General features: G+C 37.8%; 1 protein-coding gene across 26 annotated transcripts in view; it reads right to left on the reverse strand.

Annotated features, from left to right (window-relative positions):
- Positions 1-913: 913 nt before the first annotated feature.
- The window catches only part of sun1a (Sad1 and UNC84 domain containing 1a), a 34,948-nt gene continuing 21,924 nt past the window's right edge, over positions 914-13,937 (reverse strand). For all 26 annotated transcript variants that reach the window (XM_087275911.1, XM_087275909.1, XM_087275906.1 and 23 more), the window contains 6 exons: positions 8,953-9,219; positions 8,779-8,863; positions 7,138-7,253; positions 5,649-5,816; positions 4,791-4,883; positions 914-1,649 (listed from right to left, as the gene is read on the reverse strand). In XM_087275911.1, the coding sequence (XP_087132037.1) occupies positions 1,539-1,649; positions 4,791-4,883; positions 5,649-5,816; positions 7,138-7,253; positions 8,779-8,863; positions 8,953-9,219 (840 nt within the window). In that variant the 3' untranslated portion in view covers positions 914-1,538. The remainder of the gene's footprint in view (positions 1,650-4,790; positions 4,884-5,648; positions 5,817-7,137; positions 7,254-8,778; positions 8,864-8,952; positions 9,220-13,937) is intronic.

Consider the following 13,937-nt stretch of genomic DNA (forward strand, 5'->3'; position numbering starts at 1 on the left):
TTGTGCCATCCATTGCGCCACCATACAGCCCTTCTACAATCATGTTAAAGGCATTTTACTAAGTAAAATTATAAACCGTTAATCTGAGAACAAAAGGCGATTCCGTATTTCGGATGAGACGTTAAACCGAGGTCCAGACTCTCTGTGGTCGTTAAAAATCCCAGGATGTCCTTCGAAAAAGAGTAGGGGTTTAACCCCAGCATCCTGGCCAAATCTGCCCTCTGGCCTCAATCCATCATGGCCTCCTAACCTTCCCCATATCATAATTGGTTTCATCACTCTGTCTCCTCTACACCAATCAGCTGGTGTGTGGTGTGCGGTCTGGCACATAATGGCTGCCGTCGCGTCATCCAGGTGGATGCTGCACACTGGTGGTGGATGAGGAGATTCCCCCCATTGTGTAAAGCACTTTGAGAGCCCAGAAAAGCGCTAAATAAATGTAAGGAATTATTATTATTAATATTAAAATGTCTTGTAGTGTTTTAGTAAATTTAGATTAGGTTAATAATCTTGTGGATGATAATCAGATCTTTATAAGGTTCACTTTGAAGAAATCTATGAAATTCTTGCACTTCCTACAACGAAACTACACAGATTTTTTTGCATCAAACGTAAAAATTGCATAGTGTTAGCCCTAGAAGGATCCATGAAAAATGCATTCAAAGCTTACATGGGCCTAGAAGAATTAAATTTAGTGCGTTTCGTCAGTGAACATTTGTTTATCTTACATTTACCCTTGTATCCATCAAAGGTGCATGAAACACTTTATTTGTAGAAATAAGCTGATCTAAAACCCTAGGACATGAAATTAACAGCACCTTTAATCCCACATTTACAGACTTTAATTGTGAATTGACTCATTTCGGCAAAGTTGCAGTGTTACCCATCCACAATAAATGCATCCAATCTTAAATAAAATAAAAAATTATGAATTTTATTTGAAAAGCCAGCCTATAAAGATCACATGGCAATTACAAAATCCGTTGCATAAAGATCATGAAAGCACATACAAAAATACACAATCCAAGTTGCTTACAACAACTTAAATCCACAAAAATAAATAGCAATTTATAAATAGGGCACATGGCAGCGAGCAAAAACAAACAGTCATATAAAAAAACAAAACAAAAAGCACAAAACTGAAGAACTTAACAAGATTTACATTCAGTCTACAATACAATCTTCAGCGGTTTGCTTGTCGTACAGAGAATTGTCAATGCATTTCTATGCTGGTGACAGTTCTACAAATATATAATAATTTTAATAATATATTAATAATAGGTATTCCAAAGAAAAATAACTTTATAAAAGAGAAAAATGTGTGTAATGCATCAGGATGAGACGAGAGTGCAAGTGCTGAGTGTGGCCCTGAGGCTTAACAGTACATGTACCAGCATGCAATCATACACAGCAGACGTCCTGGGGTCATCTCAGGTCCAACAGGATAGCTCTATGGCACTTTCTTTTCTGTCTTTTTGTCAGTCAAGTGACAAACTGTCAGGAGTTCGTAATGTCCCAAGTGATTGCAAGTCATTGGGTTAGGAAGGTTTCCCATGCACCCGGAAACGGTACACACAGGTGTATTCAGGATTCCCCCAGTTAGACAGCACTCTCATCTCAATGATCTGGAAACTACTCGAGACTTCATCCTTGGGGAAGACAGAAACACAGTTACAAGACTGAGCAATCAGTTAATGACTACAAGGACAACACTGTGAATCCCTGAAGTGGCATCACAACACCCCTGAGGCCTCCTGATATTAACATCCTTTCACTCAACATCCAGTGATTCCAGACCTATAGGGTTTCTTTCTTCTGTTACACACAAAGACATTCTGAAGAAAATTAGAAATTGATAATCACTGACTTATCCATAGGATGAAAAATAAACACTATGGAAGTCTGAATGGCTACCGGTTTCCCGCATTTTTCAGATGAAAAACTCTAAATGTATTTGGAACAGGTTAAGGGAGCGTCACTTTTGTAGGAATGGCAAGTGATACAAGTTGTAGAAAACCAGACATCCCAAGTTGGGAAGAGTCATTTCTGGGGGACACAGAGTTGATTTGCGGGACGTAGCGGGATAGTGGGTGCCTGAAGAGAGAGGGGGGAGGGTCTATGCATTTGAGGGATACTCCCGCAACTTCCGGGAGACTTGGGATGTCTGGAAAATACAGATACATTTCTGGCACTTTAACCAACAGTTTGCACCAGACACTTTTACAAACACTTCATAACTCTAGAAAAGCACTGTGCATTTCTGAAGTGTGCTTCACACAGGTGAGTGGGCTTGATGAACCACCTATGGAAACACTCTTCTATAAATGCATCGGACACTTCAACCAAAAGCTTAGAATGTCCAAGAGGCGACACTCAATAGAACGTTCCATTGCAACAGCAGCGCCCAGCAACAGCCCTGGATTCCGCCATTTTGGAGTGAAAGCGATCCGTCCATTGGATCTTATGCTGTCGCGATGGCAAGCAGCTGCTTTGTTTATTTATTTATTTATTTAAAAAGAGCATTAAAGCTGAGATACAACATGAAAGGCGACAATACAGCACTTACTATCACAATCATCAGCACTTTAATAGTTTCTTTTATAGACTTATAATATGCTGTCTATTGGAGTTTTCATTCCAAAATGGTCGCCGCGACAAATTGCACTAGTGTTGCCTCTTGGTGATTCTATGCTCTTTACTTCAATTCCATCTTACAAGGAGTAAATAAGGAAAACAATGTTTACATGTTGCACTACTTGCTTTCTTTAACCTCAAATACCTCGTTTGCATAATATTGTTCTGTATTATTTAAAAGTACTAGCATAGTCTGTCTGTGTGTTTATAGTCAAGTATTTAGAGTATAAATACAGCAAGTAGATATATATCCATTGTTTTTATATTTATGAAGCACTGTGGTCCTGCAGGACATGACATTTCGCTCCACTATATGTCCACATGTGTAGTGGTTCAACTCAACTTTCACCAAACTCATGTGGGAATGATTATGAAAGCAGACAAGCTTTTAAAGTTTTGAAACCCATTTATGCCAGTGTCATGTGATTGGATGGACAAAAATGCGTCTTAAAACCAGGTGCAAACAGGGCTTGTGATCCCAAAGTTCTGCTGGTTAGCATGACCCTTTTAGCCACTACTGGTGCTATGAAATAACTCAATCCACATTAAAAGCATCCATCTCCAAGATATTCTATTATAATTTATTAATTGCCACATCAGCAACTTATGGCTATTTTGTGGCAAAATGGATATACATAAAATATGCTAAAAATAAATTCGTATTATGATAAAAAAGTTACTTGGACAAATATAAAAAATATAAATAGATAAAATTTACACAAAAATATTTTCAAAAGTTAAATATGATTTTTCAGTTCAATTGTTGATTATTTAAAATTCTTCCTAGTGGCACCTTTTCAAAAATGTCCATCAAAGTACTTTCTGTAAAAACAAATTGTCTAATGGTATTAAAGTTCCAACAAAATATGTTTGATGGTAAGAGCAGCCTGTCAGTAATTACATTTAGGTGGTGCTTCATTATTTAGTAAACATAAATGTGTCAGCCTAGAATGTCCAATTCAACATCTAGTATAGACGGTCTGATCATGCTTGGTCCAAAATAATAATCTGCTTAATGTCTTTCATTTATTTAGGATAATTTCATGTAATTTATTATGTATGCAGTTGCCCCATTCTCTTTGCCATGTTTTGTTTATGTACAATTGATTGTGGGTTTCAAGTCTTCAGGTGGAATTAAACATTCTGTTACTTTCAAGGAGATAGCCTGTTTTGCTGCTTCATCTGCCAGTTCATTTCCATGTAGTCCCATATGGCCTGGAATCCAACAGAAGATAAATGTTGAAGTTCTTATTTTCTAGTGTTGTCATTTTCTTTACAACCATGGAAATGATGGGGTAATCACACTTAGAAGCTTCAAGTGCTTGAAGACAGGAATCTGTGCAGATTAAAAGGTTACGGTACTGTGTCCTTCCCATTTGTTCTAACGTCATGTTTATTGCTTAAGCTTCTGCTGTGTAAATTGAAATGTGAACTTTCTCCTGGAATCAGAGTACCAAAAACATCTTTAAACGCTACTGCTCCACGATATCCTATTAAAATGGACTTTTTTTTTATTGGCAACATTAGTATACCAAAATGTCAATATGTTATGATGATCTCCATTATATGCAGCTACAACTTGAAAACAGCGATGTTACATTTGTGAATAAATGGTTCTATTGGATTAAATCTTTTAGGTGAATGAATCACTCATTCACACACACAGTCCATTGAATTAATATTTCTCATTTACTGTAATCCATCACATATACATGTGGATAATGCTGACATGACAAAACTGCAGTGGCACCATGCTGTGGCAGTGTGTGAATCTTGTACAGCCATGTTACAATTTATTTACATTTAACAATTTAAAATCAGTTTACCACAAAGTAAAACACGTTTTATAAAAAAAAAAAATAGGGGGTACACAGCTAAACATTTAAATTAATCGAAAAAAGAAGCTTGGCTCCACATTTAATTACAGATTTTGTGTGTAAATACCCTAATTAAAACGTTGGATTGGTTATTGTCACCATTTATTTATATTTATTATATATATTTCTCCCTTTCTGGACAAGTGGCTTTTTATACTTGAACAAACGAATGACAAATTTGCTTGTCCGAGAGAGAACCACATGAAGATGCTTAATGTCAATGCCTGAACCGTAATACACAGGAAACATAATTCACAAATATAATTGTGTAATACTTACAGAGACCAGGAAGGTCTGAAGAGAATCCCCATCTTCTTCATAAACATACTGTCCGAGCAACTGCCCCTCTTCCTGCTGCTCATCATCAAGACCCTTAAACAGAATAGTAGAAGAAAAGACAAGTTGAGAAGTTTTCCTACAATTAATTTTGTGTACGGTACACAGTGACATTATACATAGTCATTCAAAAATATGATAACAATTTTAAATAGTCACTTCTACGTCTGGACAAGTATAAATATATAATGGAAAGACAATGGAATCTTCTACAGTGCATAAACGATACTTGTCAGAATCAATCAATCAATCAAGCCTTTGTCACTACACATTCGTATAGCGAAATTGGACCCCCCAGACCATACACAAAACATCACACTTCAGGGGAGACAGATCATAGGAGGTAGCATTTAGAAACGAAGAAAGATACATTTGGACAGTTAGGCAAAAAAAAAAACACCCCCTCAGCTTGCCCTTGATTAGGACAAAGTGGGAAAAGGGAGAAAAACAGCCCTATCTTAGCATAAGCACACCAGCAAGACACAACATAGACAGAGGGGATGGGAACAAGGGTAATGGAAAACAGTCCGTTGAGTGCGGGCAGCCAACCGGTCCAGCAGCCATTTCAAGGAGCAATTCACAGCCCCGCCCATGCCATGTTCAATTCAGTAATATCATGTTTTATCTGCTAAAAAATAAACTTTAAATAAATGCTTTAAGATGTTAGCATTTATTTAACATAAAAAGAAACCTAAAGAAACAATGGTTTCTAATAAAAAGAGAAGAAACAACAACAAAAATTAAAAATATGGGTCAAAAGATGTGGAAACATGGTTTGAACTCCCATGGTTCGTTACTCACATATACATTGAATTCTCGTGGGGCACTGCTGATGTTTCCAGTGGGCGACAGAGATTTAGCCACATGTTCCAGTGTAAAGGCTGTTGGCACGATCTTCATGGACAAACCGATCACTATATAACCAGTTGAACCTTTGAATGCCCAGCAGTTGCCTGGATGCACTTCTGGCTGCAGGTTCAAACACAGACAAAGCAAGGAGGGGAAGATAACTGTTAAAGGGTCACAAAACACTTTTTTTTTTTGAGGCATTGACATTCGTTTATGTGTCCCACACTGCTAAAAACACTATTAGGACACCTATATTTCACTAAAAAGTGAAAATTGGTTGGTTTTGCATTATTTTGAGCAAATTCGTACTTCCGGTTTGAAACAAATTTTGCAAGCTGCATCACAGCCATGAGATCTTAGTGTGTATTCCAGCGTGTAGACTGGACGTCTGTACCTGGGAGTACCGTATTACATCTTAAAGTGTGCTGGATTAATGGACAAGTAAGGCTTGGTTCAAACCAATCAGTGCGCTCTATTGTGCAACTTCATTAATATTCAATAATGTTACAGTGTTTAGACGGCAGAGAGACGCCACGTTGTGTTGGCCAAACAAGCTTGCAGTGTTGCTTTTATAATTTGCTGATGTGAAGGTTTTGTTTTCATTTTCTCTCTATGAGAGCGCAGCTGGACTCACGTGTGGACAATTACAATACATGTCTAAGGAACATCGTTTACTCGAGAGCTTTTCTAATCTGCAAATGGTGAGATACGGATTTGCTGCTCGTCTCCTCTTAATAAAGACGCGGCTCTAGTTACTGTTGCTTGTCCTATCTCTACAGATTTTGTAAGTGAGCGGCGAGTGGTCTGTTTATTCAGATGGAAAAGTTAGTTTGTATTGAACCATTACACCTAGTGTAAACATGTTAGCACCACAACCAAACTATTACCGTCGTGTAGGATTTTCACCGCATTTTGTGACTTGAATAACACACATGGCTTCCTGACGCTACCTGCAGAGTACATCTAAGTTTCCGGGAAATGAGGAGGGTTTTTTTGCTCTCATTCGCCATGCGGTAACAAACATTGCATGCAAAATAACAACACTTAGAGCAGCTCCTCGAATCAAATGTCTCGTTTGTCACGAGGGGCATGAATGAAATTCCTGATTGAAAGAGCCAAACTGCAGTTAAATACCACCATTTAATAATTTGTAAAATAATTTGATTACTGATGTCCAATTAAACACATTCACTTTCTCCCCTGTATGTGTGTGTTTTGACTCTGAAAAGCAGCGCGTGCCCAAATCGACACTCCCATATAATCCCTCTTTTGCTCCTCCGACACTCCCCCCAAAACAGAGATAGATAGACCCACTTTCCTGACTTTTTCCAAAGTAGTAGTGTGAAAACACCCTGCTGAAACAAGGAGGTTGCATGGCCCTTTAAGACATTTGCTTTTGCAGAATTGATTTTTATGCATATTCATTTGTAAAGTTTCAAACCTGTATGACTACACGTGGTGACTGAGAGAAGTACCACAGCGGGAGGCCAAACAGACTCAGCAGTGCCGTTTTGGTGTTGAAGGACTCTGAACAACGTGTGCTTATGATGCTTCCTCCTACAGACACAGAGAAAAGCAAACAAATTCATTACACCACACCACACAGATAATAAATAGCCTAAAATGACAAGAAGATTATTACATTGGGTGGGAGACAATCCCAGACAATCCCACTAGCCACTTTGGCTGGTTGAAAATAATTCCTTAATTGCAGTTTTCTTAAAAAGCAGGGTTCGACCATAAGGATGACCCAATATCCGTGCAAATGTGATCTCAAAAATCGAGAAGCAGCATGATTGACGAAAATAATTGTGATCGCACGAGCAGAAGAAAGTAAGTGAATATCGAATGAGAGGATGATCACTCGCGCTAACAGCAAACGAGTGCCCGCTCCCATTTCCTTTCGTGAGACAAGTGTGTCGGGAAATGCAACTGTGGTCTGCTCTCTTTCAAATAGACTAAACAAAGTGATGAACATGCACCCACAGTCCTGCTGCTTTCAAGAGCTCAAAATGTGTCTTTTTGTAAGCAGCACCGGTTGCTTTCACTTTAAACAGATTACTAATTGGCCTCAAGTTAACCGTGTGCATGTGATCATCCTTTCATTATCACACACAGTATTTTTTTTTTTTTACAATATTGGTTCAATGGGAGATAAAATCTCTATTGATGAGTAGTTAAATGGTGATTCAATCATCCGAGAGACCTTTAGCCAGGACAGATTAGTGTGCACAGTTTTAGATACATGACAATAATTTTTTTTTTTTTTTGAGTAAATTGCTTTTCTTTCTCTTTTAAGAAATGTTTTGTTAAATAAAAAGTACAATATACAGCTATATTTTGACATTGTGGCTTTTGGACAGTGTGGTCGGAGATAAATTTGGTAAATCATTTTGAGCTCTGAAAAGTCATGTGAAATAAAAACTAATTGCAATAACACTATCAAACCAAAACCCATTTGCACATGCTCATTGAGCAAACTCATACACAACACACAAAAAGTGAAATGAACGAGGAGGCAAAGGGACATAACACAAAATCTGAAATATTTTAGCTTGTCAAAGTCAATATATAATAGTCAATATAATATAATAAAGTCAATATATAATATAATAAAGTCAATATATATCTGCATATAAAACGTGTTTTCCCAACAACAAAATTATGGCTAGTGAAAACACAGAGCGGCTAGTACTGTTGGAAAACTACTGGCCACAGTGGCCGGTGACCAAAACAGTTAATGTCAAGCCCTGATCCTATTACAATAACAAACGATTATTACATTCACATTGGTCATGGCATGGTTTTAACAGATGCACATGAAATAATATAATTACATACATTCAGTAAACATAAAACTAGTAGTAAAATTGTCCACATGGGCCATGAGCTTTTGATTGCAATGCATGGTTGAATCATTATATTGAAAGACAATCAATTCACAAAAATTGAAAAGTGCCATAAATGGGTATTATAAAAACTGATGGTCAAATACATGGTTTTATGAAGTTTGACACTCCAGATTTGGGTCATTTCAACCAATTAAATGTTATGCTACATGCTGCATTTCAAATTGCTATACCTCCAGATTCCAATGCATAGTCCACCATACCAATGCGGTCTTCAGAGTAGAGCTTTATTGCATTGGTGACAATCAGCTGTACATGCTGTAGGGACACAAAACAAAATCAGAATTGTATACATCTGACTACATTGAATAACTTGCTATTTTATGAATTCTTTTTTAAAGACTTACTTCCTCAGAGAGGCCTGCCTCCCCTACCGCATTTAGTACAGTTTTGGTGATCGTCTCTTTAGAAGGTGACTGACCCTCTTCTACCTGAAGTGACAGGTTGCCCAGAATGCTGCTCTCCAATGCACTGAGTGACGTCTGCAGTTCAGAGGTGCTCACAAAGTGATCTGAGATCCACTGCAGGAGAGATTCTGGAAGCTCAAGCTCTGCTGCTCCAACATCATTGCCATAAAACAAAGACTTGATTTCCTCCTTCACCTGTGCAGATACCTGAAAGGCAGCCAAGCTGAGGGTTATGACTTGTAAACATGTGGGGGAAATCTGCCTTTTTGTATAATTAACTTGGTTGTTATCTTATTGCAAGCATGAAGACTGTTGCCTCAAGAGGACAATAAAGAAACGCTTAAAAACAAGCAAAGCTTTCAGCTGGTGGAAGGCTAAATCAAACCTTGTTGCCCTATGTTATTGTGACACTTTGTTGTGGTTGAGTGACCAGCAGCCAACACATCTACCTACTTGCTGGAGGACAAATGTGCTGTAGTGAGTTGTAAAACATGACCAGTTACCAGCGCTATTGATCTTGACACGCAAGACTAAAGTAAAAAGGAAATCAGCATATATTCTTACTAAACTGACCCATATCAAATCCTCTATGCCAGAATTATCTGAACAGATGATTGATGTAGAAGTGCCACAGAAGATAACAGAAGAGAAACTCATTTAATAGTTGAAGGGAAAAAAAAAAGAAAAAAAAAAAAGAACTGGTAGTCTCACACAGATGGGCAGGTACCAGGCAACACTGATCATCAATAAAAAAAAAAAACTGTATATCTAATTTTTAGTCTTATAGGGAAAGAAATATACATTCAATAATTTGATAATGTGTGAATGAATGTATACTACAATTACAATTAATATAATTATCAACTAACTCTAGAGTCCATTTAGTCGACCAAATTCTTGTGAAATTTAGTTGAGAAGACTAGAAGTTAAGACTAAAACTAAAATCAAAATTTGCTTGCAAAATGAACACTGGTGAAGGTGACAGGTTTTGGAACATGCAACACACTACTCAGAGGCTCTCAAATCACACCATTACAACACCAAGGGTTGTCCACTCCTACATCCGGCTGTTCTCGAGAGTCTGTATACCAGAGGAGAACTGACGGATAACTTCATATCATGACTGAAGGGCAGCTGAATCAGCAGTTGGGCATCACTGTGCCCTCAGGACAACTCCATACCACCAGTAGGCACAAATTGTTCAAAAAGTTGAACCAGACTCTCAAGAGCATGCCAAGAAAATTTGAGAAGGGCACAGGCAGAGATTGGATTAAGTGGATTCTTTTCATTCTCGTTGCTTGTAGAATCCCATCGATGTCTGTGAGACTTCTCTATAGGTTATTCTTTGGCTGGAAAATACAAGAACACCTAGGGTTGCAGAGAAAAAAAAAAGGTAGGAGGAGCGTGCTACACCCAAGACCAAAGAGAGGGTTATCCATATGATACATACTGAAGATGAGGGATCAGTATTGGGATCAAGAAAAAGAAAATCAACAAGCACAGAAAAGTTGGTATGTTCAGTTTACAAAAATGAGGAGGTTTGAACCAGGACAGCAGGCATTACTGTTGCTACCCACCACATTGAATAAGCTGCTGGCAAAGTCACTTATGAGGTCCATCTTCCAGACAAGGGAGGAAAAAAAAAAAAAAAAAAGACGCAGACCTACCATGTCATCTAGTTATAGCAGTGGAAGGAACCACCTGTAAAGCAGCCTGAGACGGGGATAATGGTGAAATGTGGAATAGGAAGATGAGTCGGACCAACTGCTCAACCAGTTGCCCCCTCTATTAAGGCAGAGACAGAGTTGATGAGCCACACCATCCACCAACTCTGGGACTGTACAACTTCTGGGGGAACTAGTGGAACCGTTAAGAACCATTAACACATGAGTGGAGCAGTCAGTTTATGATTCCAAAGGAAGGATCTCCATATCTACATGAACTTTCGCAAGTCAAACTCCCAATCCAAGTTTGATACTTACCCCAATGCGACAGATGACAAACTGGAGAAGATTGGAAATGTCAGGTCATCACAACCCTTGACCCATAAAAAGGATACTGGCAAATACCACTCAGTCCTGAAAAGCCCACACTTCAGGGTAAAATGTTTCCAAGTTCAAGTAGGTTTCTCTGCTGCATGGGTTAGTCCTGGTTCAGGGAGGTCAATAGGAATAGAATCCAACTGTCTACCTTATAAGCAAGCTTCTGCCGACGGAGATTTGCTATTCAGCAATGGAGGAAAAAGGCCTTGTCATCAAGTGGGCCTTAAAGATCTTATTATAATACCTCATGGGGATGAATTTATTCAATAATGGGCCCTATACCTCTCTCCTCTTTTTTTGTTGTTGTGTTGTTCAAGTGCAAACAAAAACAAACATGAATACCAAAACATCTAGAATTGCAATAATTTTCTGAAAGTGTAGCATTTTCTGATAGAATTTAATGGGTGCCGATATTTTTGGCCATGACTGGTGTTAATAGTGTGTCATTTTTCAAAATGATTTAAGTGTGAATATTTATGAGCGAGCAAATATAAATTTTTGGGTAAGCCATCCCTTTAACAATATTAATAATCAAACACTCAAAGGTTTAGAAGAGTGAAAAACTTACAGCACCTTTAAAGCATAAAAATACCATAATGTCTGCAGATATTTAAGAAACATGCTAAGAGAACATTCTTGTTTATTGGAAAAACAAAAGTCAGATAGGATGCTTTGAAAATGTGCATTCCGTGGTAGAATGTCTGTCTATGTTTTGGTCCCTTTAACCCACCCAATGCCAGTTAACCCAATTATATTTCAGCACTCTGAAGCAAATCACATATTTGATTCGATGAGAGACAGATTCGGAGTTCCACATGAGGTGGTTATTGATTAGCAAATAATATAAATAATAAAAAGGTAAAACATTTGAGCAGGTTACATCGTAACCCTGTGTCCTAACAACATGCTAAGTGACCAGATTTAAAGTGAAAAAGCAATTTGGCTGTTTGCACCAGGCAGAAGATCACAAATGTAAAAAAACAGCCATTTAGAAGCACAGAATATGTGTACTTACTGCCTTTAATAAAATGGTAATGTTTACAATTTAATTAAAACATATTAAACTTCTTTAAAGGGCACCTAGGTTACCCCTTTTTTCAGATTTGATACAAGTCTTTTGCGTCTCTAGAATGTGTATATAAAGTTTCAGATCAAAATACCCATCAGATTTTTCATTATACCTTTTACAAGATGCTGTTTTATACTGATTTCCAGCAGGGGGTGGTTTTGTCGTACTGCGCCTTTAAGACAATTCTTTCCCGCCCACTATTTCTACATGCCTCCTCCCTCAGCTGCGTCAGACAACAGACAGACAAAGGAAGAAGGTCTTACGTAGCGTTTGTGAGATACTACAGTAAGAACTAACCTTTACTAATCAGTATTGTGAAGTTGCATTGATGAGTCACACAATATCGTTACAAAGTTAACGCACGCACGCACGCACACACACACACACACATCGCAGATGACACACACGCGCACGCATGCACGCACGCACACAGGCAGGCAGACAGACAGACAGAGCGCGCTTAGCTTAGTTAAGGCTAACCTCAAGTACTGTGTGGATATCTGTTATGCTAATGTACAAAATAAACCTGATTTAACTTCCACAAACCGGGATTGAAGCGTCTTCTTTTATAATTGTTCTGACACGCGGCTGTGCTAATGAAGTAAAGCTGTAGTAAAACGCTGTAATTAATTACACACATACTCTGTTTTAAAACACTTTAAACATGTGAAACTCACTCTTAATCACATTTGATGATGATTCCTGATCCTAGCGAACAGAACAGAGCTTTTATTCCCGGTTGCTCTGCGTATGTCTGCCTGGTCTTGTTGACATATACACGCGACTACCGGAACATGTTAATGCGCGAAGCTGTCAATCAATTCGGTGGGCGGGAAAAAAAAAAAAAAAAAAAAAAAAACGCACACCTACGTAATGGTGCGATCGATTTGAAAACAGCTCCAATTGGCCGACCCTTTTTTTGTAGTTAAATTGAAAAAAAAGGACTGGGTGTGTTCATATCACCCCAGTATGACGGTCTATACACTCTACCAACACACAGATCTGTCCAAACAGCTTGAAAAGTAGATTTTTTTACCGTAGGTGCCCTTTAACATTATTAAATGTAGATGCTGAATCACTAATATGTGTTGGCTTTCACTGAGTCAGTTTTAATGTTCGATTTCAAAAGGTTATTTTTTTTTTCAAACTGACATAAGCATTTAACACCGAATAAAGCACATGGGACGGTCAATGTCATAGTTTTCTGTTCAGCTGTAAGAAATAGAAGGTTTCTAAAATATATTTAAAATATATTAAAATATTAAAATATATATAAATATATTAAAATAAAAATTGCTGTAGCCTTCATTTAAAACACACTTTAAATCAGCCTTTAGGCTCGATAGTCAGGCACACTTCTGATGATGTCGTCAATCTGGCAACCTGTGCTTACATGAAGTTGTCAGAGGAGGGGCAGAGTAAAATAGTTTTGAACCAGGAGTGCAATTCCTACAGTAGTTCAACCACTGGGTTTACAATTTTCATACTGCACGTTTAAAACCTCTTGGAGTGCTTTGTTCTGTTAAACATTAATAATATATTGAAGAAAGCTGAAAACCTGTAACCATTAACTTCCATAGTAGGAAAATTAATACTAAGGAAGTCAATAGTAACAGGTTTCCAGCTTTCGTATTTAGCAGAAAAAAATGATATCCAGTTTTAGAATCACTTATTTTCTGACTTGAATTTGTTATCAGTTTATAGTTTTTGTTGCTCATGCACTTCCATGTTTATCCAGTTTTGGATCAAGTGACCGAAAAGTAAAACGAAACCAAAACAAAGTAAACCCTCCCTCCCCTCCTATTCATTAGAAA

Source organism: Danio rerio, chromosome 12 (genome assembly GCF_052040795.2).
Source record: "Danio rerio strain M-AB ecotype USA chromosome 12, GRCz13ab, whole genome shotgun sequence".
NCBI lineage: Eukaryota > Metazoa > Chordata > Actinopteri > Cypriniformes > Danionidae > Danio > Danio rerio.